This window comes from Furipterus horrens, unplaced genomic scaffold (genome assembly GCF_987537825.1).
Source record: "Furipterus horrens unplaced genomic scaffold, mFurHor1.1.pri manual_scaffold_2, whole genome shotgun sequence".
Taxonomy (NCBI): Eukaryota; Metazoa; Chordata; class Mammalia; order Chiroptera; family Furipteridae; genus Furipterus; species Furipterus horrens.
The window spans coordinates 36,399,945-36,426,861 of record NW_028327172.1 but is presented as its reverse complement, the minus strand read 5'-3'; the positions used below and the strand labels follow the sequence as shown (position 1 = coordinate 36,426,861).

The 26,917-nt window shown below is 46.7% G+C and overlaps 1 protein-coding gene across 12 annotated transcripts in view; it reads left to right on the top strand.

Annotated features, from left to right (window-relative positions):
- Positions 1–26,917, top strand: part of BMAL1 (basic helix-loop-helix ARNT like 1) — a 104,095-nt gene that overhangs the window by 63,278 nt on the left and 13,900 nt on the right. For 4 of the 12 annotated variants that reach the window (XM_090263858.1, XM_090263866.1, XM_090263869.1 and 1 more), the window contains 12 exons: positions 5,647–5,774; positions 8,670–8,785; positions 9,567–9,713; positions 10,267–10,287; positions 11,936–11,974; positions 12,292–12,333; positions 13,675–13,832; positions 15,566–15,645; positions 20,411–20,503; positions 21,598–21,715; positions 24,137–24,286; positions 26,301–26,547. In XM_090263858.1, the coding sequence (XP_090119984.1) occupies positions 9,574–9,713; positions 10,267–10,287; positions 11,936–11,974; positions 12,292–12,333; positions 13,675–13,832; positions 15,566–15,645; positions 20,411–20,503; positions 21,598–21,715; positions 24,137–24,286; positions 26,301–26,547 (1,088 nt within the window). In that variant the 5' untranslated portion in view covers positions 5,647–5,774; positions 8,670–8,785; positions 9,567–9,573. The remainder of the gene's footprint in view (positions 1–5,646; positions 5,775–8,669; positions 8,786–9,566; positions 9,714–10,266; positions 10,288–11,935; positions 11,975–12,291; positions 12,334–13,674; positions 13,833–15,565; positions 15,646–20,410; positions 20,504–21,597; positions 21,716–24,136; positions 24,287–26,300; positions 26,548–26,917) is intronic. The other 8 variants (XM_090263870.1, XM_090263872.1, XM_090263880.1 and 5 more) reach the window with 5 other exon arrangements.

Below are 26,917 nucleotides of genomic sequence, written 5' to 3'. Positions count from 1 at the left end.
ATATGTTGGAGCTGAGATTTGCACCCCAGACACTAAAAATACGGTTGAGTCAGGGTTTGAAACATGGTCAGAGCAACTCTTAACCACTGTGTCATAAAGGACCTGGTGCATTAAAAGCACTAAGTAATATCATTTCCCTTCTCAGGTGGGGCATGGATATTGAAAGGGGCAGTCAGTCCTTCCTGAGATTCAAAGCCATTTTGCAGCCTTTTTGTTATCAAACCTATTAAAGGAACAATCTGTATCTGCTTGCCTACCCCATTGTTCCAGTTCTGACCCTTCTGTTCATTCTACCTCCATATCCTGAATCACCTCAATTTGGGCAGTTGCTCAACTGTCATCTGGGAATAGGTTACTTCCCACACCAGCCCCATCCGTGGTCTGTACTTCCAATTCCAGGACCAACAGCCCTCCCAGAATGCCCAGGGGGGTCTTTGCTTGTTCCTCAGGTTGTTCTCCTTCCTATATGTCAGAGATAGACTTGGCAAAGGTCTAAGAAGACACCCCTTTCATCATCTATTCAACAAACATTCACCGAATGCCTTTACTGGGCCAGGTGCGTGCACTGCTTCGCGACTTGTAACTAGATCCATGAACCCCTCTAACAGCCCTCAGCAATCCTCAAAGACTGGAATTCTGGGGACTCTTTGCCATCAGTGGTATTGGGGGAGGGGTGTTTTCCACAAAGATCAGCCTTGGTTTGATTCACAATGTACATCAGGATTCACAAATCCTGTCCCTGTGAGACCCTCTCATTGGCCCTCCAAGCCCTGTAGTTCCAAAGGCGATCTCCTTGATTTATGTTTGATTGCAGATTCCCAAGCATCTAGTGTTACCAGTAGAACTGGGTACACAAGTGCCACCAACAGGATTCCCCCCCAGACCCCTGACAGCCGTTGTAAATATCAGTGTCCCCTGCTCAGAACATACTCCCCATCATCCAGTCCACCAGGCAAATAGCTGCAACGCCTGATTCAAGTCTCACCTCCTCCCTGGTCCCTTCTCCTTCCATTACCCACCTCTCCCTACACACACACACACACGCACACGCCAGTAAGTGACTTATTTCCACCTATGTTCCGGTCCCTTAACTTACATACGCCCCACAGCCAGGGGAAAAAAGACACACCTTCCTCAAAACACTTGACTGCCACCTGCTGGAAGTTTGTCGTAATGGCGCCACAAATCTCTGCCACTTAGAAAGGCAGAGGCACCTCCTGGAGTCATACGCTGCTCACGCTCCCGGGAGCGTGTCCCTGCCTGTTGCAATGGATTGTGCCATCAGGTCTTGACTTAAACACTCCCTCCCACTAGAGTGAGGGACTCTTGAACATAAGGACTGCTGATTTCTCCGTGTCCCCGGTGTCCTGGCTTTCACTAAGAGCTGGAGAAATGCTTGTTGAATAATCCTGGTGCAAACACCTAGGCTCAAGGCACCTGGTCTCACTAGGTTTATGTTCTCTAACTGTTGCAAAGGCAGCCAAACTCCTCACGGGGGGTCAGAGTAACCATGGAGGGTCAAGAGGGACTTGCAGTGGAGGCAGGCCCCTTTAGCCTCTCTGCTCAAAGGCCACCACCATCTGAACAAACCAGAGAAAGTACACATTTATCCCCTCATAAACCTGGAGAGTTTGGGATGTTGTGGGGAAGTTGATCAATAAGCACATAGCTACCAGACAAGGGTAGTCACTGTCATTCATTTTTCCCTAAGCTGTACCCTTTTATTAAGCCACATCATCTAAAGCCATTACTCCAGTGACATCCTGGGGCTTCACAAGATGGGCTTAACCCTATTCAGCTGTCGCACCTGGGGGTGGGCAAGAGGGTGGGACAGGCTTTCAATGGGGCCTCATTGAACGGGGGGGTGGGGGGGTGGGGGTGAGGGGGGCACCTGTGTTCTTTCACAGAGGGTATTTCCCCAGAGCCATCCTGCACAGTATTGCTCAGAGCCCATAGAGGCTCCCTGGCACACATGCCTCCTTGCTCAGCCTGTCCCAGTGAACTAGCTGATGCACTTCGTAGCCTGTGTGCGGTGTGTTTCCTTGCTGTCCTTTCACCAGGAAGCCCGGAGGTGACTCGTTCACTCGGTTCTGAAGGGTTCCTGAACCGGGATTTCTCCTTCTTATCTTCTCCCCTCATTTTGACCCCAGGCATGCTTGTTTGGGGAGTTTTGTGGGGGTGATTTTGGAGGCAGGACCAGCAGCAGTGTGGTGGTTAGAACCAACAGTGAGCCAGACATGTCTTGGTTCAGTCCTCATTGGTCTCTGTGCCATCTTAAGATAATTTGGCCTCTTCAGTCCTTAGTCCCTTCCTGGGAAAATTGGGATAATGTTCACAATTAATGGACAGGTTATCGTGAAGAATAAACTAGTGCAGTGTGCATGCCACTGTTCCCTTTGGCTCCTCCCTGGCCAGGCCTGGTCTGTGGCTCCAGGATCCTGGTCTGTATTTCCTTCCTCCTGCCTGTGTCAGGCAGCTTAGGAGGAGTGATGCAGCACTAAGAACTAGGTGACCAACTGTCCTGATTTATCTGGGACAGGGAGGTTTCCCAGGATGCAGGACTTTCAGTGCTAAAATGGGAAGGTCCCAGCAAACAGAAGACTTGGTCACCCTAATAATAACCAACCTCAGCATCTCAATGGCTTACAATAGCAAAGGCTTATTCCTTCCTCTATTCAGGAAATTGCTGGTCTCCGCAAAAGAAACACCTGTTAAAAGTTCTATTCCAAAGTTATGGCTGTCCTCTCCTGTCCAGTCATGTTAATCAGTTAAGTCACAGGGCCAGGCCTGATGCAGGGGTGGATTGCAGACTCTCCCCCTAGGAAGGGGCAGCTAATACTTAGAACCTTAATATAACCTACATGCTGTCCTTTCTCTCTGTGCAGTGTTCTGGGGCGTTGGAGCGGGGAGGAGGGGAAGCAGAGCGAGATGCCTGGTGTGTGACTGGCGGTCTTGGATGTGGTCACCTTCCTTCCTGTAGATGGTGTGTGTGGTTTTCTTAAGGGGAGATTCGGCCCGCCCTGCCCTGCAGCTGTGTCTCCCTGGGGTGCTTAGTGGTGGTTGATACCATCATCCTTCTCCAGTTTGGAGGCATCGCTGCAGGGCGGGCCCTCTTCCAGTCCCCTTGCTTCTTTGTGTAGGACCTGAGATTCTCTCCCCTGTGCTGCTCCGAGGAGCACAAGGGGACTGAGACGGGACAGAGAGTGCCCCAAGTTCTTCCCAGGAACACTGCGCATGCCCCTGTGTGCCTTGCTTTTTCTGGCCAGCCAGTGAGCCTCTCCCCTCCCCTCTGGAATCTCTAACTGAGAAGTGGGCACACATGTGGCCCCCAGCCCCAGGAGCACAGGCCAGGCTGTCCCCAAAGCATCCTTGCTATGTGCCACTTGGACGGCGGCACCAGGGCTGGCCCTGACCCCCCTTAGCAAAGGCCTGTCTCACAGAAACCCCTATCAGTTGGAGCCCCCTCGGGTCAAATCTCCTGGAAGTAGGTAGCCAGAAAGAGGAATTTTTTTTACCTTTTGTTTCATTTATTGTCTTACATCTAAAAATACTTTCTTGGAGAGAAAACAGCTTTCCAAAAATAATTGTTAAGTGTCACAGCTGATTTAGTTTCCTTACCTTGTCCGAGCATGTAAGAAAGGCCTTTTGATTTTTGTTTTGCAAAGTAGTACCAAAATCCATGTTAGCATTTATAATTTTTATAAAACAAATTTAAGTTTTGGAAAAATTGATCACAATAAGAAATTTCATATGCCATTGGGTTGTGAGAACCTTTGTCTAGGTTTCAGAGGAGGGAGAGAAGAGAGTGAGGGGCAGTACTGGGAGACACCTAACAATAAAATCACAGGGTGGGGGCAGAAGGTAGAGAGAGGCCGCAGGGTGTGAAGGGAAGGGCAGGAGCAGCGTGGGTAGAGCCAAAAGGTTTCTCCTTGGAGGTGATGCCTGATGGCACTTGAAAAGAAAGCAGGAGCTCCCCAGGTGACGGATGGCTAAGGGGAGCCACACCTGCAGGACAGTGTGGGCACAGCTGAGGCCGTGTGCTCTTGGGAACTTAGGTCAGTGAGCTTTCGGCAGCAGATGAGGAGGGCTGTGCTGGAGAGCCAGCAAGCCATGGAGGGGGCCTGGTGTTTCCTACTGGGGAGCTTGAGGCTTTATCTGGAAGGCTTGGAGCAAAGCAGTGAAGCCAGTGAAGTTTTTAAACAAGGAGGGCGTTGGTGTCCTACCTCTGACCACACTGAGGGGGTGAGGCTGGAGAGGAGAGCGGCCTGGATGGAGGCCATGACCCAGGAGATGGAGGGGAGAGGCCGGACCCATCCATTGGAGGGCTATGTGGGGGTTCTGGGGTGTGGGAAGGAGGAAGAGGAGGATGCTCAGGGCTCAGGGTGGATCCTGGGATGCCCATTTGGGGGCCGGAGGATGGTGTTGGACCTGGACTTAGATGGAATCACATCAGGGAAGCCTGCCTCTAGCAGCATCACCTGGAGGCTTTGTGTCCATTTGCCGTTGCTGTGTCAAGTGAGGCTGAGTAGCTCAAGTCCAGCGCTCCTGGTGAGGTTGCTAGCACGTGCCCAGAGACTGGGGTTATCAGAATCAGACTGCAAAGCCGACAGATACATCGAGAGAACAAAATCAGTTCTATTCCTGGATAGTCCTCCGAAGATCTTTACAATGATAGAGACAAAGTTGTTCAGACATGACAAGAAATAGCCCGCGGAATGTGAAACACCGGAACTCTTCAGATAGGTCGGTAAAGCCCCATTTAAAATCTAAGTTTTGCCATCTCACGGCAGGCAGGGCAGCAGGAACGTGGCCGCGCCTCTCGTCTTCCTCTAGAGCCGCTTCCTCCCAGTCTCGGGCGCGCAGGGGCGGAGCGGAGGCCCGTGTCCGCCAGGGGAGGCGAGCAGGGTAGCGCCTTTTCAGAGTTGATTTCTCCGTTAGCTTTGTGTGTGCGCAGACCTACTTGAGGTTCTTAAGCTAAGCTGTTTAAAGTATTGGCTCTGCTGGCATATTGTTTTGGCTTAATGTTTTGTGAAGACGTGTTTTTTCCGTTGTCTGCATTTAGCTAACTAACCTCACTTGGGAGAGTTGAGTGACGTCGTTAGCAGTGAGCGTAGCCTCTGGAGCCCCGCCGCTCCAGCTGTGTGACCTTGCCCAGGCCTTCACCTGTCTCAGCCGTCTCATGAGTGAAATGAAGAAAACAATAGCGTCTACCTCACTGAGTTATTTTCAGGTTTGAGTTAGTCAACGGAATGCAATAAGAACAGGGCTCGATACAGAGTACGCACTTAGTAAGTTCAGTTATTATTGCTTGTCCCAGTATGATGAAAAATATAATTATCTTTCTTAAGGCCGTCTCCAAAAATCCGTGTTTAGTAATTTAAAAGGCATTGTTTTTCACAGAAAAGATCTCCTGCTGAAATGTCTCCTGTTAAACTAAACCACAAACACCGTGATCCCTTCACATGTTTCCGGTTTAGTTTAACAGGCAGCTGAAAGATGGGTTGTGAGCCATCCAATTACCCCTGTAATTAGGGGTCATGAGTTAGCTCCCCCATCTCCCTTAGCTAATTGAGATTTTAAAACTTATCTACCCCAAAGTGAACTGTCTGGGTTTTTTTTTTTTTTTTCCTGTGGGCCCCGCTGTAGGTTTCTGAAAGAAGCTGACTGCCTGGAAGGAAACTATAAAACATGAAAATCGCTTTGAGGTGACCAACAAGTCCAGTGGCTCCTTCCTCCTCCCAGGTGGATCTGAGGTTGAGGAACTGTGGCTTCAGGTAATGAATCCTCGTGTCCCCTACCTTCCTCCTTGTGCAGCTAACTCATTGACAGTTTCCATGGTAGTTCTTCTTTCAGGAAGTGTGGCTGCTCCCAGGCCCTGAAACTTCGAGTGTTTGACCTCATGCAGTTGTCTAGCTGTTCATAGAGAGAGGGTGGGCCAGAGGTGGTGCCGGTCTCCAACATGCAGCCCGGGTTACCGAGGCCCCGACGGTAGGGCTCTGTATTGCTTCCTGCCCTACTTCTCCTAATGGCAGCCACCCAACGGGGCCTTTCGTGGCATTAAATGATTATAAAATGCTTCTCGAAGAGTAAATCAGAATAGCCAGGAAATTTTTGCAAATGAAGAGTAACAAGGGAAAGGATTTATTCTACCAGATATTAAAATATATAATCAGGCCAAATAATAAATAGCGTGGTACTGGAATAGAAATAACTGGATCGAAGGAACAGAATAAAAAATCCAGAAATAGGTAATGAATCAATAAAGATGACATTTCAAATGATTGGTAACAGGAAATATGGTGTAGTAAATGTTGTTGGGACAGTTCTCTAGCCATTGGAGGAAATAAGGTTGGGAATTCCTTAGGTAGTGTACCAAAAATCATTTCCAAATGGATTCAAGAGCTAAATAAAGGAGAATTATAAAAATATTAGTAAAGAGACTATTTTATGATTTTGGGGTGAGAAAAGGCTTTTTTAAAAAATATTTTATTTATTTTAGAGCAATGGGAAGGGAGGGAGAGAGGGAAAGAATCATCAAGATACAAGAATGCATTGATTGGCTGCCTCTCACACAACCCAGGAATGTGCCCTGACAGGGAATTGAACCAGTGACCTTCTGGTTCCCAGTGCTCAAAACACTGAGCCACACCAGCCAGGGTGAGAAAAGACTTTTTAAAATGTCACTTTTATTATCACAAATACCATAAGCAAAGTTAAAAGGCAAACAAGAGGAAAAAGTATAACATCTGTGCTGAACAAAAAATATATTTCTAATACAGATATTTATTTATTCAATATCTACTTATTGAGTACTTCCTGTTTGCTAGGAAGTGTTCCAGGTACTAAAAGTGCAAGTAGTAAACCAAACAAAACCCTGCTCTTCTCATGCTATAGTCTAATGAAGAGGAAATAAAGAAAATAGTAGATTACCACAGGCCAAATTTTGATAAGGGTTATGGGAAAAAATTAAGCAGGGTGGAGATGGTTAGGGAGTATTGGCAGGAGGTTGTATTATATGGATATTCAAGGAAGCTTCATTGATAAAGAGAAATTTGAGCTGAAATTAGAAAGGAAAAAATGGAGAAGTGCTGAATTTTGGATTTTTAAAAAATCTTGGATTAAAAGGATTTGTAATGGATTGGATGCAGATTGTGAAAGAAAGAAAGGAGTCCAGAGTGACTTCAAGGTTTGGGGCCTGAGCAACGAGAAGGATTGAAATACTGACATAGGCATAACTGAGAGGCTTGGCTTGGGGAGCCCGGGGGTTTGGTTATGGACGTTTCAATTTGAGGTCTCTGTTGTCAGTTCAAATGGAGATGTCAGGGAGGCAGTGCTACAAGCTTGGAATTCAGGGAGAGGACTGGGCTGCAGATTAAATTTGGGAGTTGTCATATCAATTACATAGATAGTGTAGACAGAGAGGGGTCCAAGGACATCCATGGGGCCCTCATTTAGATCTGAGGGAGATGAGGAGGAACTAGCTAAAGAGACCAGAAATGAGTGGCCACTGAAGTAGAAGAAAAACCAGAAGGTGGCATCTCTGAAACCAAGAGACAATGAGGGAGAGAGATCATGTCTATCAGACGTTGCTGTTGGGTCATCTAGGGAGTGAATGAACGGAAAACCAGCCATTGGATTTTGCAATGAGGAGGTCACTGGTGACAATAGAGGCTGTCTTGTTGGAATGATGGGGACAAAATCCTGATTGGAGTTGGTTTATAGAGAGTAAGAGGAAAGGAATTGGAAACGAATGGAGAGGAATGGAGCTCGAAATTTTTTTTTCCTCCAATACGAGAGTTGTTACAACATGTTTTGATCCTCATGAGATTGATCCAGTAGATGAGAAGGTGGGTGAGACAGGCTGGGATCAGGGAGAGACTTCTGCGGTGATGGTCTTGAGTCCTGAGAGAGGATGAAGTCAGCACAAGCCCAGGGTGAGGGTCCTAACCAGCAGCATCTAGGTAGGCTGGTAACTACGGTTGCTGGCCTCTTTTCTCAGTAAAGTAGGAAGTGAAGTTATCAGCCGAGAGTGAGGATCTGGAAGCTGTTGGGGGTTTGAAGAGAAAAAAGAAGTATGACGTCCTCAATAGCAGAGCGGGAGCGTGAACGGAGCAGGGAGCCAGGGATTGCTGGGCAGCTCTGGGCCTCAGAGGTGAGAGGGGGCGAAAGTGAGAGCAGTCAGCTCCTTGTCTGTGTTCCGCCCACTAGCTTCAGGTGCCCAGGTGAACATGAGTGAGCAGGCCCAAGGGTACTGAAGACAGGAAAATGGGACATGAGCAGGCAAAAAGGAAAACAGAGAAATGCCTGTAACACAGGAACGCCATCTGTAGTAACTTAAAAATACAAGTGAAGACAATGAGGTTGGTCTTTACCTTCAGCTTGACAAGAGCTCTTGTTGAGGATATAAATTACTGAAGCTTTTCTTGAGCACAATGTTTCAGGACGTACCGAAACATACAGTGTGTGTCCCCTTTTACTGTCAGCCCTTCTTTTAGAAATTTATACTAAGAGATAACAGCTCAAATGTATGGAGATAAGTGCACCAAGGTGTTTACTCTGGCAGGAGTGAAAATTTGGTGCACACCTAACCAGGAGGGCCTGGTTCACTAATCTGTGAGCATAATAGTAACAGTGAAAGCAAGAGCTCACGCTTACTTCCTGCTTTGCAGATGAGGAACCTTGGGCCCAGAGAGAAGGAGTGACAGCCCAGTCACACCGTGTGGAGCTTGGGCCCCCGACTGCGGGCAGCACACGGACCTCTTCTGGAGCTGGAGTTCCTTGCAAGGTACTTGTCAGCCTCTTTTGGGGGCCATCTCATTTTGTGATTTTAAAATAGAAATTCTCAAAATGTTTTGCAAATTAATTTTTAATGTCTTCATTTCATTATGCAAGGTTTTCCTTGCAGGGGATGCTGGGTATGAAAGGGCAGCAGGGGAAGAAGGGACAGACTTTGGGCTGCTAATAGAAAGGGACCATATTTTCCTGACTCCCAAGTCAAACCTTATATACAGAGCAGGGAAAAAAGTAGGTTTACCGTTGTGAGCGCGTGAAACAGTTTCTTCTTGTATTGTTATTCATTAATTATTGTATTTCCATACGAACCACTGTAAATCTACTTTTGCCCCACCCTGTATAGTCTGAGAAAGTATAATTTCTGCTTTCCTTTGACTTTCACAAAAGTTGTAACAAAAATACAAAGATAAGAAGTACATCATATTTATTTCATTGATTCGACTATCAGAGAACATCTGGGACGCATGGTTCCCTCAGGGAGAAGCACTGGGCTGTAACTTGGGCTCTGGTTTAGTTCTTTCATGCGCTAGCCCAGCTTCTCTGGGCTTTTCATCAGAAGAATGAAGGGGGAGCCTAAATTGCCTATACCGACTCCTGAAGCAAGCACGACGCTCGTCCCTTTCTGCGAAGTCCCTGTTCGGGTAGCTGGGTGAGAGAGGCGCTGGTGCTGTAAGTAAGCACCCGTCCCTTCCCAGCACCGACTGGGCCCTCCACCGCTCCAGAAGAGCACGAAGAAATAAACATGCCCCTGGGCCTTCTTGTACCAATTCCAGACCTCCCATGGCGGACCAGAGGATGGACATTTCTTCAACAATCAGTGATTTCATGTCCCCGGGCGCCAGCGACCTCCTCTCCAGCCCCCTTGGCACCGGTGGCATGGATTGCACCCGGAAACGGAAAGGCAGCTCCACCGACTACCAGTAAGGCCATTAGGCTCGTCCTCCTCTGGCTAAAGTTGGTGTCAGTCAGTTCAGGGGCATGGAATGTCCACGGGCCAGCTACTGGTGCTCCTGGAAGAAGGGGTCCTCTTTGCAGAAAGGGGTGGGAATGAAAGGTGCAGCTCCGGGTGGCCACACGGTTGGTTTCTTTTCTCTATCTTGCCCCTGGAAGCAAGTAGTGGGGAGCCTCCAGCACTGCTGAGGCACTCACTCCCCCTTTCTGCCCTCAAACTGCTTCATATCAGGGGAAAAAGAAGAGTCTTAAAGCCAAGTGTGGCCTTTACCTCTCCCTTTATCTTCCTTTGCTCCTTTGAGCAAGATGGCTCAAGTCCGTGACTGTAACCTCAGTGGTTTCAGAGAGAGCTTTTGCCTGAGGGCCTTTCCTTGAGGAAGATGCTTGAGTAATATTTGCAGATAAGTGAAGTAGTGGTCATCTCAGAAAACAGGACAGGAACATTGCTGTTGTCCTTAAACATTATTGAAATTAGTATGTACCTGTTATATTAAATAGTATTTTTGTTTTTGTTTTTTTTAGACTTGATGACTTTTCTTTTGAGTAAGTAAACTTTCACACTTACAGTCAACTCTTCTCTATCTGTACAAACACCTAGGGAACAAGGCAGTGTGTGTAGAACGTTCAAAGGCACGTTTAGGCACCTGCGTGGAATCTTACCTAAATGCCTGTTTAAGACGTTTGCTTTTGTTTAACAAGGGAAAATCTCCAAGGAGGTGTGCCCCCTACAGCAGATGTCCTTTCTGCTGAAGTTCACAGGTCAAATTTGGGGAGCACAGTGTCTGGAGGTCAGATGCCCACTAGGAGAGGCTATGATTAATATGTAAGTTATCCCAGAGGGTTCAGAGAGCAAATGCCCAGGGGATGGAGAGTGGGAGTGAGGACCAGAAGGAGGTCCTTTCATAGCAGCAACTTCCCAACAGGGAGACCAGCAAATGTTCTCTCTGGGCCACTGACATTTTCTAAGACGTCTGCTACCTATGATTTCCAGCCTTGTCACCACCCAAGACATACAGGTTTCCCTCAGGGACCCCAGTTCGCAGATCTCTTCTAATTCATGGAGACCCTATTAATTAAGCAACTGTAATTCATTTCTCTGTACTTTTGACGTACTAAAGTCACATCTAAAGCCAGGCAGAGCTTCTCCTCACCTGAGATGATCACTCTGGCCTCAGTAAGCAGATACAAGTCTGGATAAATGGGGAGGGAGAGTTCTCATCTGCCTGTATGGCCTGTCTGATTTCTCTGGATTTTAGGACTAGCTCGAGAAACTCTCTGCCTGGGAGGAAATCCAGGGCGCCTATGATGTGACTCAGTGCTCCTGAGAAAGTTGTTTTTGCCCTTGAAATTACATTGTTTGAAGGGTATAATTCCTCCTTTTTTTATGAGATAAAGGAGAATGGGGAGAGGCCCAGGTGGCAGGCAGTACCTGCCTGATAAATTTAGAAGCTGAAGAAGGCTGTGAGCTGACCCCAGGGGGGTTTGGAACCCCTTCCTACTGAAACACAAGGTGCCATGAAACTTGGATTTCTGAATTCTGATCAAGGGAGGCAGGTTTATGCTGTGACCCCGGCACTCTCTGCAGCCAAACAGTTCCACGCCCCTCCACCCCAGTCCTCCGCTCTGTCCCAGTTTCTCAGGGTTCCGCACCCAGCTGAGAACCAGAACACTGGGCAGCAGTGCCTTTGAAAGCCGCCTTAGGGGTCTGCTCGGTGCTTCTTTGCTGGTACTGTGATTCCGCTCCGCACTTCAGTCCCCCACACAATCTAATATATATGTATGCACAGATATTTGATGCTTGGCGTGCTTTGCAAATGAATAAGTTCCATTTATCCAGAATGGCAAGGGAATGAGGTATTATAGTTCTTGGGATACTCTGGTTAACCGAGAGTTTCCGTAAGCGTTATGTATTCCCAGTTTTCACCCAATCAAAATATGGTAAAATATGTTAATACGGAAACTCTATTGAGAATATATATAAATTTCTTTTGATAATCTGGAAAACCAGTTCGAGTTTTATAGCAGTTTCAAGTTGTTTTTCTTTATTTGTATGACTATTATATATTATAATCAATACTATGCTATTTGTGCTTTTTAATTGTTTGGTTTCTGGATAAATGAGAGCCTTATGTATTATGATTAGAAGATATTTTTTATGTCTTTAATAGTCACGTCCTCTTGTTTTTTTCAGGGAAAGCATGGACACAGACAAAGATGACCCTCATGGAAGGTACCACGAACCTAGTTATTTGAACTTCTGCATCATTATAGCCATTTCTTTGCATAATTACACGTTCTATTACTTGGTGCAGGTTCCACCCACATCCGGGGTGGGGGATAAGCAAGGAGGCTATGAGCCTGTGCGCTCAACATTGTCTCCCTCCAGCCCCCAATTTGGCCAACAACCAGTGTTGTGTGTTGTAGAGAGATGACAGGGATTAAACAAGGAAATTAATTAGATAGGGAAGAAGCAGAGATGTATAACTTTACCATTTAGTTATAATCTCCTGGGGATTGTGTTTTTATCTTTTGCTTTTTTATTTCCAGGTTAGACTACACAGAGCACCAAGGAAGGATTAAAAATGCAAGGTAAGAGGGGGCCTCATTCTGTCCGTAAACTGTCCTGGTTCTGGTTTCTTAGTGTAGCCGAGGAGACTGCGTCTGGTCCCTGTCTAACAGTTCTTCTGACACTGTCATGGTCTTAACGAATAAGGAAGGGAGCAGGGGTCCCTGGCTTGATGTGGCTTCTGCCCCTGTTCTCTCTTTGTCGTCTAAGCATGTTTCATCTGAAGAGGACTTTGGAGGGAGCAGAAAAGAAATCAAGGCTAAGGTTCCTCCCCCAGCCCCGTCTTTGGCAGGTTACTCCTTCCTGACTCCAGGGCCCTCCGGAAGAGAGCGGGCTCAGTGATTCAGTTCCTGGGCTGCACCTCGCCTCTGAAGGCGCCCTTATTACTCTGACAACTGCAGCTGAAGGCCAGGCAGGGTGGGGAGGATGAGGCCCTGCTCCCTTGAGTAGATTCTCTAACTTGATCCTTCCTGCCTCCAACCACACTTGCTGACCCCTTTCCGTGTGGGTCCTCAGCCCTCCTGCTGTGAGCCTGTGTCATGACACAGGACGAAGGGCTGCAGAATTTGGCTGCCCTGAGGCTCGTAGCTTTCCTCTGGCAGACCCACCTTGGCAGGCGTGCTCAGGATTCTGTTGCTATGGCAGCGGCAGCAAACTACATTTCCACTGTGGATGCACCTCTTTACGGGGACAGTCACAGATGGCAGGTGCAAACCAGTCAAGGAGAGTGTGTGCCAGTGGAACCGGCATGCTGCCTCAGTGGGCAACAGCTCCTGGGAGGGAAGGTCGTGGCATTCTTTGGAAGAAGTTCCTGGGGGCAGAGATAGCATCTGCTGTATCTGTGTGGGGCCGTGTTTGATCCAAGGATGACTGCGTTAGCTACCTGGCGACTCAATCAGTGAGTCTCTCTGGCAGGCCACACAGCACGCTCCTCACAAACCTCAGAGACAGCTCACAGGGGCCCTGGGGCCCCTGATGATGGTTGTTCTGCATGTTCTGTTCTTTGAAACCTCTACCTCCCTCCTTTTGTCTTTTGCCCCCATCTTAAAATCCAACTTTACAGAGCCTAAGAGGAAAAGAAATGAGAAATTAACAATAGGTTTTCTCTGAAAGACAGTTTTTATAATGTTTCTCCTTAAGTCTAAGGCTGAGGTAAGCATTAAAAAAAAACCAACCTAAAACTGCCCTGGCAGTGAAGCCACTTTTGGGGTGACTTTAGTAGAAAAGCCTACTTTAAAATAATCTACAAATTCTAAATTTGCCTTGTCAGATGAATATTGAGAACGGGTATAATTTATTTTTGCTACTGTTTCCTTGGCACTAGATTACACTTTATAGAATTTATTTTTCATATTGTTGTCCAGGGAAGCTCACAGTCAAATTGAAAAGAGGCGTCGGGATAAAATGAACAGTTTTATTGATGAATTGGCTTCCTTGGTACCAACGTGCAATGCGATGTCCAGGAAACTAGACAAACTGACTGTGCTGCGGATGGCTGTTCAGCACATGAAAACATTACGAGGTGAGACCCAGGGTTTTATTGTCCTTTATGCCCTTGCTCACAGATGTATCGCTCTTGCCTAGAATGTTCCTAAGTCCCTAAGGCAAGTGTTTATGACTTGCAAATGTGTAGCCTTGAGTAGTATGCCTGTAATTTTCAGCAACAGACACGATGCCAAATAAAGTGAATATTGAGCTTATGGGAGGATCAAGATGCGGTTTTGCAGCCCTGCATCCCCAGAGGGTCGAGGCTGTGTGCCTGTGTCTGCCGGTGCGTGTGACCAGGCTACATGCTTACCAGAGAGGACACTGCTGATGTCCCGTCTTTCAGATCTGTGTGCCTGGACCCCACCCACATAATGCTAAACATCAGAAATGCAGGCACATTTAGTGACGCAGAAAGTCAATTTTAGTGTTTCTGAGGGAAATTCATCATGGTTCCTCTGAAGAGTAAGTCTCTAGTTGATGGTTCTTGCTGAGTTTTTATCATTATGCTCACCTTCCTGGAATTTTCCCGAACTGGCTAGACCCTTTATGAGGAAGGCAGTAGTTTTCTTCTGAGTGTGGAGAGGTTGAGAAAACTGAGGCAGAAATGTGGAAGTGGCTTATCCAAACCACAAGAGAAATCTGAAACATATCAGGCATTTTAGTGATTGCTGTTCCTGGAATTTTCCACAGCTAGTCTTGAACTATTTGAGGAAATTGGAAAGTAGGCGCTCAGATCTCTGAGCTGTGTGGTAAAAGAATTGCATCTTTTTATTTCCACAAAGCCACCAGAAATAAGAAGTAGCTGGTTTTGTCTGACTTTGGATCATTATTCAAAAATATAATTGTTGTATCCCGTGCTTGGAGAATGGCATTTAAAAATTCATATTCGTGAAAATGGTAGAGACTAAATTACTGTAAGCCAATTTCTATTAAACTGGAAGGAAAAGAGTGGCAGATCTCAAGTTATAAAAAGCAGGGATGTGGATCAACCATCGGTGTCTTGTTAGTTGCTTATGAAAGTCACAGACACGTTCTGTTTCCCTCCTTCCCCGTGGTACTTGGAATTGTTATGGACCAGTTTCATCTTATGTCTTCCCTCTTCTACTAACCACTCTGAAGATTCCAAGTCGTTTACTGCTGGCATTTTTCTCTGAGAAGTTATTGTTCTTCTGAAAGATGCCAGATTGATGGCCTTTTAAACATCAGCCTTGTTCCATTTCAGTTGCATTTACCGAAGTAATGGATTTCGCTGGGTTGGCAAGCTCATTTAACTGACCACTGATGAAGGGGGACTAACACTAACTGCCTTCTACAGCGTTGTTTACTCAGGGCCTGGCAGACTGGGTAATTTCCCAGGAACATTTAGAGTGGTGATTTGAGGGCCTGCTGGACAAGACACTTAATATACATCTTGGAAGGAGGGAGCCCTCCCAGGCAGCGCTTCCAGTTTGCTTCCGGAGCTGCCCTCTCTCTTAGATGCAGATTTGTAACTTCCTTCTGTTTGCTCTTGGTTCTTTCTATAGTGACAAAGGCAAGCTTGTTAAGCCTCCTGTAGGCAACAGTGTCCTCTTTTCAGTGGAATTCTCTTGGGCATTACAGGACTCTGTTCAAAATCAGACCTTACCTTGTCTCGGTTAAGGAAGAAGAAAGTAAAATTTCGATTCCAGGTGGTAGGGACCAGGCTGGAAGGTGTGAGAAAGTGAAGTGGAATTGAGACAGTATCTGAATATAAAGGAGCCAACTCTTTTTTTCTTTTTCCTTCCTAAGGTGCCACCAATCCATACACAGAAGCAAACTACAAACCAACCTTTCTGTCGGATGATGAATTGAAACACCTCATTCTCAGGGTACGTTGCAATTATGGGATTGTGTTACGCAATATGTAGTTTTGCGAATTTCAGAGTTAAGTACCAGCATGTGGAAATTCAACCCTGAACTTTTCTTAGGCCCCTTCCTCTTCTTGTTTGGACAGGCTTCACATTCCTTCTCGAGACCTTCCTCCTCTGCTTCTACCCTTGCTTAGGCAAAAATGGAAGGTCTGTGCTACTGTGATTTTAAATCAGAAGAGGCAGGATTTTGTTAAAAATAGGCGGTAGTTGATCTCATTCCTGCATGAAGATTTTAGGAAGAGACTGAGACTGAGGACAATTTCTCTGATTCATACTTAGCCACTAGCACAAAAACAGCCATCAAAATCTTTACACCAAAATCCCTTCCAAATAACGAAACTTCCCAAGACTTTATGACCCAGCGAGTAAAATAAGTGGAGGAAGTGATGCTTTCACCTGCTTGACTATAGCTCTTCATTCATCTTGCTCGGCTCTGCAGAGAGGCGGCTGAGAGCGCCATGGCAACTTGGCCTCCGTGCAGAATTAGGTCTGCCCGGGGCTCCGAGGCATGTTCCCGGCAGAGTGAGTGAGATCTGATTGAAGGCAAAGAAGTGGAATTCAGACATGCGTCTTCTTGCAAATTGTAAGAAGAGAAATAGAAAAACGTAACTAAAAGGAAAGATACCTACCCCCTGCCCCCAATTAAGGCTGACTCACCCCTGCAAAATCTTGGACCTTCTTTGAGCAGATGTTTGCAAAACAGACATTAGTCCAAGTGGATCTTTGTATCATCACTCCCCATTTTCATCTCCGCCTGGCTCCCCTTCCTCCTCTTACTGGTCCGTGTGCCTATTCCAGTATTCTCTGTCCATCCCCTCGTGACATGCTGTATTCATTGGAAAGCTTTCGGCTGCAAGGAACAGAAAACATGATGAACAAATAGGGTGGTTTTTTGGTTTTTTTTTTTCATTTTTATTTTTAAAAAATTTAAATTAGTTTACATGAAATATTATTTTGTCTTAGTTTCAGGTGTACAGCATAGAGGTTAGCCAATTATATACATAGTTTACAAAGTGTCCCCAGATATTTCCAGTACCCACCTGGCTCCATACCATTGGTAGTTACGTACAAAGTAGCCATGCGGTTGTAAAATATAGCACAGGAAATAGTCGGTAATGTTCTAACAAGTCGGGTTTTGTTTCTCAGGTGTGGTGGTCCCGGGGTCAGCTGGGAGGGGGCAACGCGGCGCTGCAGTGCGGTTGGCAGGAGCCAGGCTCTCGGTCTCCTCACACCATGGTGCTGGGCCAGCGGTGCAGCCATTTCCTCAGTGTGGCAAGCTGTCTGTGCCAGGAAAAGGGGGCAGGGGAGGCTCCACGCCTGGAGCCTAGTGGTCCTTTCTATCAGGAGAGGATGCGCTGCCTGGAAGCCCAGCAGTGGACTCTATCTTGTGGAGAAGATTCTCCTGGTCTCCCCCAGCAGCCGGGTGGCTTGCAGAGCGGGGCTTGGATTCCCAGCCTCCATGGTGGAGGCAGGCAGGCAAGAGAGAGACGGGGTTTGGAACTGGCCCCCCCGTGGCATTTGCCACATCCTTCCCAGAGCCACATCGGTTTGCTAGATTTCCCTCTGGAAGTGGCTCTCACAGCCCCAAACAGAACTCACCTGTGGCTGGTTAATACCTCCCTTGCCACAGAAGACATCTTAGTGCCGTCTTTTGGGCAGCTGGAATACTGCCCCTTCCCAACTCCCTTGTATGTGAATTATTGCTAGGCCAGGTCTTTTCCATCTTGTATAGATGCAGTTCTTCTTTTTTTTTTTAACTTCTTTTATCTTCATTTTTTTGGATGGTCCCATATTCCAGCTTGTCAGTCCCACATTCCAGCTTTCATTAGTGATCCTTTGAAGCTTCATGTGACTTGTAGATCCGATAGGCATACCTTCTGGGTCTTTCATTTTCATTCACTCACTCATTCAACGAGCATTTCTGAGCACTTACCACATATGCATGGCACTATTCTAGGAGCAGCCGCTCACTGCTAAACATGCTCGGGTGGGCCAGGGCTTCCAGCGATTAGTGATGACTTGTCGGTTACCACTCTCAGTGCACAGGTATCCAGACCCACCTCTGCCCTCACCTCTCCACCCCTTTCCAAACAGACGTCCTTGTTCTCAGAGGGGACTTGCCGAACTTACAGTTGTAAGTTCTGTCTGCTGCGTCTAGAGAAACCAGCAGGGCCAGCGTCATGGGCATGTGACCTACACAGTCCCACAGGCCCAGTGCTTGGTTGCTGTCACCACCTTGAAAATCATAATTTTTGGCACAACAGCCCCTGTATTTTCATTTTGTACAGAGCCTATAAATTGTGTAGCTGGTCTTGATTGCCACATTGGTGCTGGTAATTGGATGTTTTTAAGGAAAAAATTATATATATAATTTGTCGTGTATATATACATATATATATATATCCTTTTATAATATCAATGCTTGGTAATTTTCTTGTTGCTTTTCTAACTAATGTCCTCTCAGATGCTCACACTTATTAGGGTATAGAGCAAGGATTTCAGTGCTGTTCAAGCTAAATACTGCATCTTGGACTTGCCTTTTCTGCTCTTGTTTCATACAACACCAGTGGTGACCTGTCTTCCCCAATGAAAGTTTTCTTTCTTCTCTGGCACATTTCAGTGGCTGTGAAGTCCTATCCAGTCCTTTGCCAGTTCCAGGTACCCAGTTCCCAGGAATTTGTTTCAACAGAAGGCAGGAGCCACTCAGACTGTGTCTGAACACTTTGGCAACAGGAACTGGACTTCTCCTCTTCCTTAGCAATGCAAATCGGACTAACTGCTTGCTTTACTAAGTGCTTGCAGCGGTCCACCTGATCAGTTTAGAATATCTAGATACTCTGCTTCCCCATGGTTTGAAAAGGAGGCAGACCCTCTCAGGGCTCTGGGTTATATACGAACACAGTCCTCTCAGAGACCAGCCAGCCCCTGGTTTTCCTGTGTCCTCAAGGTGCTCGTGTGTCCTCACACCTCTGCTCTTTAGTTGTGCCCTTGGCCCCCAAGCGCTCACCTCCTGGAATCCACCTGCCCAGTGGAGCAGGGTCAGAACATCTGAGCCTCTCCTGCACTGACGGTGTTCACTGGCCTCTGCAGACCCTGGATGGGTTGAAATCTACTTGGTCATGTTGCCAGTTTAGGCCTGTCTCTGCCCAGAGGTCAGGATGCCACAGTCACCTTCTTCCCAGGCACCTTTTATACCTCATCACTTCATCAATGAAAGGCTTGAAAATACTTCTCTTGTTGGAGATAAGATTGTCTGCAAGGCAAATGAGGAAGTTATTAATACCCTATTTCTTGACAGAATGAGGCTTCCAGCAGATGGTGCTTGGAAAGGCACTTCCCCCTCACTGTCATTCCTGCCCCTGGACCAGCTTTGAGGCCTAACTCAGGAAGGGATCATCCCTAGCTGCCTCCCAGCCAGGCAGCCCACCGGCTTCCCTCACTTCTTTCACCCAGCACAAGTGCATGCGCCATTCTGTAACCTTCTGGCATCTGAACTCGTTTCCTAGTTCTTTCAATTAACCTACATCCCAAAAGCCCTTTTCTGGAAAAGGGAATGGAGTTTCTCTATGTTTTTCCAAAGAACAGACTGAGCACTAATGAATAAAGCAAGATATTGACCCACTATGATTAGAACTGCAGGAGCTGAGGAAAGAGCAAGCTCATGGTAGATTGGGGAGAGATTCCCAGTCACAAGAAATCCCCCAGCAGGGGTTGAGTAGCTGTCCCCCGGAAAACTTGTGGCTAGGAATCATGCACACAGAGAAACAGTCTAAGCTCTCAGGCACCATAGCTTTTGTAACTGTCTGCCCAATCTCTCTAACAAATATTGTTCTGTCTCTATCTCTGTCTTTATTGGCACTTTAGATTTTTACCTGTATTTAAAGTGAAGAGGAGGGAAGAAAAATCTAAGGGGGAATGTTTGCTTTTCTTTTCTTACCTCACTTAGGAACAAACAGCCTAGCCCTGGGTCAAAGGATAATATTTGAGCACAGTAGCTTTCAACCCCGTTCGTGTATGTTAGAATCATTGTGGGGCAGAAGTGGGGGGTCAAACAAGACAAGTGACCCAGCCCTACTCAGATGATCAGCATAAAACAAAAAAAACAGTGCTCCACGTGCTAATAACCACTGTCCTAGTGCTCCCTGAAAATGCAGGTGTTCGCCTTCGGGACAGATGGCCACTGAGCTATTGGAGAGGGGATCCTGATCTTACAGATTTCTTCTCATCTCAGATTCTAAGATTCTACATAGAGTTGTTTTAATTAGAGCAATAAAACATTTCTCGGGACTTCAGTGCAATCAAAGGAAATTTTTTTTTTTTAATATTCTTATAATTTTTTTATGTGTTATTTTTCTGTTATAATTGTCCCATTTTTTCCCCCCATTTCTCTCCTGTATCCCACCCCCAGCCCAAAGGAAAATCCTTAAGCTGAATTCTGCTCTGAAATAGAATTTACATAATTGGACTTTCTCCTGTACTTATCAGATCATAGATACAGATATAGATATAGATAATAGATATATAGATCTACCTTGGAGAGAATCTTATTTTTCTCATAAGGCATCTATTTTAAGTATCCTGTTCTCAGGATACCCACGGAACCACCCCGTGAGATCAGTCCTGTGTTTGGATACTTAGAACACAAATCCTAATTTGCAATCAGAGTGATTACAATCATGTTCCTTGAAGTGTGATAAATTGATTATCCATTTCTCCTGATTAGGCAGCAGATGGATTTTTGTTTGTCGTAGGATGTGACCGAGGGAAGATACTCTTTGTCTCAGAGTCTGTCTTCAAGATCCTCAACTACAGCCAGGTATTGCTCCTGCTGGTGGGGGGCGGCCACACAGCAGCCACAAAGTTCACGCACTTGTCAGAATAGTTACAGTACACAAGTCGCGTGTGAAATGCCTATATTATCCCCCCACCCAGTCCTTCTTCCAGAAAATTCTTGTTAACAGAGAAATGAATTTAAGCTTAGAAAAATCTTTTAATATATGTATGTTCCATGTTTCTGCCATTTGAAAGGTTTGGCTCTGATCTCAGCAGCAGCTTTTTAACTTACTGCTGCAAATAAATTCCCCACAACTATGGGGTAGGGGTTGGGAGTGAGGGGCAAGGGAGAAAGGTGGGCAGATAATACAGGACCAGAGAACAGGAAAATGGGGACGCCACCCACGCTGTGTTTGCAATGTGCCATTTACTAGCTCTGTTGAACCTCAGCTTCCTCTAAAATCTGACTATAATAGTCCATACCTTCTGTGAATGTTTGTAGGATCAAATAAGATAAATAAACATTTATGAAAGCTTTTAGAGCACAGCTTTTCACCTGTTATGTCCCTAGAGTTTTTATTCACTCATTCATTTCTTCACTCATTGCTTGCTGGTATTTGCATGAAAACTTGACAAGGCAGAAGAATTCAAGTCAAAATAACATTGGTATGAATTACAATTAATGTAAATTTAAAGTTTTCCAAGTGTTCTACTCATTTTAGTCTTACAAGAAAGTCATAGGGGAAGTTTGTATTATCTCTGCTACAGAACAGGCTATGGAGGCTTAAAGGAGCTAAAGGCAGAGCTTGCGCCCTACAGTCCTTCCCATGGGGTCTCAGAAGGGGCTCCGTGGACATCACAAGTGAGAAGGCACACACAGAGCTGGGAGATCCGTGCCTTCGAGGAGTGTGAACTATTTCGATAATCACGCCCCTTCCCTCATGCTTTATCAGAACCAAACTCCCGATGCCTCATTCACTGTGTCCATGTCTAGGTGAAGTGACTGCACGTGTGTAATGCTCATATATGAAATGTTTGAAAGTGTCATGCTTAAAATGCAAAATAAAGGCAAAGCACTTAGATAATTTATATTCTATGTGCTGTTGACTTGTCATTTTTGACGGTTCATCCCCACAGAATGACCTGATTGGTCAGAGCTTATTTGACTACCTACATCCTAAAGACATTGCCAAAGTCAAGGAGCAGCTCTCCTCCTCCGACACGGCGCCCCGGGAGCGGCTCATAGATGCAAAAAGTGAGTACAGAGAAGGCTGCTGCTTCCTCAGGACCCCACTCAGATGTGCGCACCGAGCGAACATCGTAGACTGGGCGCGATGGTCTCAGCCTCTGGGTCCCTTCCTCTCTGCCCTTTATCTGGGCCACAGGTGCTGCTTTTGGCTAAGTGGAATTATGCACATTCTTTTGTGTTTGCCTTGGTTTTGTTTTACATAAAGAAAAAAAATCTCAATGTCCAAATTAATTGAGAGGAAAAACAGCTACTTTGATTTGATTCTTTCTCATTTTTAGTCTTTTTTTTCAGAATCAGAAAATTCTCTGTTGTATGCTCCTAAGTTTAAAGGGCATACACCATTTTGATTTGTTCCCCCCTCCCCCCACCAAATCATCTCTGTTTATGTGAGGTGCACACTTGCAGCTTCACAAAAGCAAGAAAACTTAAAACATAGATATGACATTTCTCTGACTAAAGTGGTTCCTCAGTATATTGGCTTCTCTTCCTGGCTTCCTTCTTACAGCAGCGGAGCCGCTGTTCATTCTCCCCCAGCTTCCATCCTGCACCCCCTCCTCTGCCTCCAGTGGGAGGCCCCTGTAGGTCTCCCCCACCTTTAGTCCCTTGGGAGGCTGTGCACTACAGCAGTCAAGAGTTTGGGCTCTGGAGTCAGATTGCCAGGCTCATGTCCTGGCTCCACCATTGAGCAGCTGTGTGACCTTGAGCAAGTTACTTAACCTCTCTGTGCAAAATCGTACCTATTTCATTGCGTTATTGTGAGGATTGAACATGCTAATATACATAAAGCATGTGGGACAGTCCCCAGCACATCTAAGCACAATCTTGGTGTTGGCATTCACCATGGCCAGTGCCATTGTGGCCTAACTAGTTTCCTGCTTCCAAGCTCCCATTTTAATTCCTGGGAGGAAATACCAGCAGAGGAATCTCCTTTAAACCATCTTTTTCATGAAGACACTCCTCTTCTTCCTGAAAGTGCAGTGCAGTGCCTGGTACCTGTTGTCCTTTATAGTCTGGCCCTTGCAACATTGAGTGACCTAAGGAGAAAAAGATGAATGGTGTTTGGTCCCTACCTGTAAGGCCCTTCCTGTGTCGTCATGGAGACAAGGAGACAGGCAGCTCCCTGCATAACAGGTGCAGCCATGGAGAACGATGATTCATTCTCATGTGGGCACAGGGACAGGCTTCACCGAGTAGGTGACAACTGAGGAGGGTTTGAAAAGATGAATTAATGTTCGCGGAGTGAGGAAGAGCGGAAAAGAGCTGAGGAAATGACTTGTGGGTGGGAGCAGGGGAGTGGCACCCACTGTGGGGCCTGCTTGGTGCTATCGGAACAAAGCGTACAGGGGAAGGGAGGCTGGAATATGGAGACCTTTCCACCCGTGGGGACACAGTGAGGGCTCTGAGCCAGGTGGGACAGGCTCGGACTGGCGCTCTGGGGAGGATCCTGGAGGCGGCAGCGTGGGAGGCAGGTGCAGTGGGTGAGACCCAGGAGGAGCCCTGAGCAACAGCTTGTGCCCTGACGGCTGCTGGCGTGGTGGGCAGTGGGGCACCTCCCCCCAGGCGTGATTTGCAGTGACCAGCAGCCGGTGTTTCTGTCAGGGTCACAGCCGGTGCTTGTCTTCCACAGACGCTAATTCAGTTGGTTAACACAGCACAGTCCAGTGGGAACATAATGCAAACCACAAGCAGGAGCCACGTCTGCGATTTAAAATTCGCCGATAGCCACGTTAAAAACAGTAAAAATAAACGTAAAACTGACTTTAATACTATATTTTATTTAACCTAATAAATCCAAAATGAGATCTTTTACGTTTTCTTGTGCTAAGTCTTTGAAATCCTGTGCGTATTCACGAAGCACACCCCAATCAGAATAACTACATTTCAGGTGTCCAATAGCTAGTGGCTGCTGAACTGGACGGCACAGACCTAAAACGGGGCCAGGAATCTGGACTGAGGATTTAAGGGTGTTCTGCTTCATCCTTTCCATTTCAGTATCCCAGTCGCGCCCATCCTTCAAGCCCCAGCCCACGCTCTCCCTCCTCTGGGAAGCGCAGGTTGCTTCCGCCATTGGTTTGGCGCTAATCACACATCTCCTTGTGCTGTGATTAACCCTTCCGCGGTGAACCTCCGTTTCCCCTTCTCAGCCGTGAGCGGCCGCTGCACGCCAGCCCTGGGCCGCATTTCCTTTCATCCCCAGAGACCCAGCCACTCGCCCAGTGGCCGCATCCTGTGTGATCTGGAAACATTTCCAGACAACACGCCTATCCCTACTGCATCTTGTAAGGCCTAACTCTGAGGAGAAAGGTTATTCTCGTGTCATCGTTATAAAGCTGTGAGGCAGGAGAGAAAAGGCGTTCTTCAAGGTCACACTCCCCGTCCTGACAGACACTACTCTCAGTTTATCACATTTTGTGTATTGATTTGCAGCTGGACTTCCAGTTAAAACAGATATAACCCCTGGGCCATCTCGGTTATGTTCTGGAGCACGACGTTCTTTCTTCTGTAGGATGAAGTGTAACAGGCCTTCAGTAAAGGTTGAAGACAAGGATTTCCCCTCCACCTGCTCAAAGAAAAAAGGTAACCATTTAACAGTTCTGTAAAATCCTGGCACTGGGAGGCTTGCCTTCTGCACCAGAGCTCTCCGCAGGGTGTGGGTTCAGCGCCTCCCTGCCGGCCAAGTGGCAGGTCCCAGGACTGCAGCCAGGACCCCAATGCCTGCCCCCGCCCCACAGTGTAGAACATTTGGGAGCGGAGAGAGTTGGAAAGCCTGATGTGTCGTCATGGTGATGGAGATTCGTGGGGAAGGCTTCCTCTGTTTAAACTGTTGTAATTGCTTTGGAAAGAATACTCCTAGTCACTATTCTAACTGCCTCTTGAACAACCCACCAGTCCATCAAAATTACTCCTGCGAAATTCACCAGCAACCTTCATGCTAAATGCAGTGGTCATTTTTCATTTGCCTTCCATCTTGAAGTGTTCTCTTCCTAGGATCCCACGAAACCATGTTCTCCTCATCTTCTCCATCCCTGGTCACGCCAGGCGCTCTCCCTGGTTCCTTGTGCTGGCGCCTTTTCTGTCCTGGGCTGCCTTTGGTTTCCCTCCCTTTGCTGTCTCCCTAGGTGACACCATCTACTGCCTTAGCTTTCAATGGCACTTCTATTTCAATAACTTCGAGTCTATAATTCTAGCCCAGACTTCTCTTTTGAACTCCAGACCCATAAATTAACTGCTCATTAAATCTGCCCCTAGATATCTCAAGGGCATCTCAGTCAGGATAAATGTAAAAGTGACCACCTGATCTTCTCCTTGATATAAATAAATGGCAGCAAAAACAAATAATAAACCAAAATGTAAACTGCCCTCCATCGAACGGCACATGCTAGGAGCCTGCGAGGCATCTCACCCCATTGCACCCCCTGCCCCCAGTCACGAAGTCTTGCCACGGCGAATTCCTTTGCAGAAGTTACCTGAAATATGTTTATCCACCTCCGTGTTAACCTCTATCATTAGGTCCAGACTACGCTCAGCTCTCCCAAGTGTTTGCAATGTAGGCTTTTCACACTTGCCCTCTCTCCACATATCAGTTCCCTATTTAAGACACCTGGATATTTCCTCCTGCTCTTGAAGGAAAGTTAAATCCTTAACATGATTTGTTTTCCACAGTTCCCAATAGCACAGACCCAATGCTTGTAAACACTCCGTAAGGATACAGTGTTGACATCCAAAGGTACTCCACACTTAATATGTCCCGAAGTGAAATCTTTTCTTCTACCCTCTGACCCATAACTCTCTTCCCTGAGTCAGTGAACTGTTCCAGCAGTCACTCAATCTAAAAAATTTGGAGTTGTCTTCATTTGCTTTCCTTTACACCAAATATTTGGGTATCCGCACCAACTCCCAGGAATTCTTAGAAGCTTCTCCCGCGTCCTTGCCTGTCTCCTCATCCCCGGGAAGGCCAGAGCATAGGCCTCATCGCCTCTGACTTGTGATTGTCCTTCCCGCTTTCCTCTCTTCTGGTTTGCCTGTCCTTCTGCTTCTAGAGTACCCAAACCGTGGTTTGAATTTACTGTTTCCCCACTTAAATACCTTCAGAAGTTCTCTGTTTTTTATCAGAAAAGACTAACACAATTGTTAGCAAAGAATCCAAGGCCCCTATAGTTCGCCCCCAACCTGCCTTTCCAACTCTACCCCCAGACATTCCCCCACTTTTACTTCACCCACACGGAGCTCTCTGCCTTTTCTTGTGCAGGATACGCTTCTGTGCCTTTGTGCCTCCTCACGCCTTGCACGTCCTAGCCCCGTGACTGGTACTCATCCTTCTTGCTGTACATCCCACATTGCTTTTCTGGGCGGCCTTCCTTCCCCAGCTAAACTCAGATTCTCCCGTGGTTTACCCAGCTCCACTAAGCATGCATAACACTGGATTGTGGTTATTTTTCAGTATTCCTTTCTCACTGGATGCTCACTTTTGGAGAGTAAGGCCTTGTTTTTAATTTTTTGACTCCCTCCCGACATCCCCGCCCACCATAGGCTGCCCATGCCTCCTTTCCCCAAAACCATACCGACACTAACCATGGATTTTGCTTTCTAGCAGATCGAAAAAGCTTCTGCACAATCCACAGCACAGGCTATTTGAAAAGCTGGCCACCCACAAAGATGGGGCTGGATGAAGACAATGAACCAGACAACGAGGGGTGTAACCTCAGCTGCCTCGTTGCAATAGGACGGCTGCATTCCCATGTGGTTCCACAGCCAGTGAATGGGGAGATCCGGGTGAAGTCTATGGAATATGTTTCTCGGCACGCAATAGATGGGAAGTTTGTTTTTGTAGACCAGAGGTGAGCATCCGCATGTTACTCCTGAACAATAATGGGAGACTTTCAACCCCGAGTAAAGCAGAGACAACGGGGCAATCTGCTGGCCCTCCTAAGAATAAAAAGAGAGAAGGAAGTGATGGGGATCTCTACTAAAAAATGAGAACCATAAGAATATCATCATGAAAACAGACTTTCTCGGTCATTCTTTGTCCTGTAGAAACTATGGACTTAATTAAGCAGGGTGGCTTGGCGTCTGTGGCCAAAAGAGAAACAATAGGCAGAGCATGTATGGGCTGTTCAAGGGCCACTCCTGTGATTGGATTCTGGAGCCTAGGGTTTGGAAAAGAGTATGTAGTCCTGAGGCTATTAGTAATCTCATATGGCTATTCAA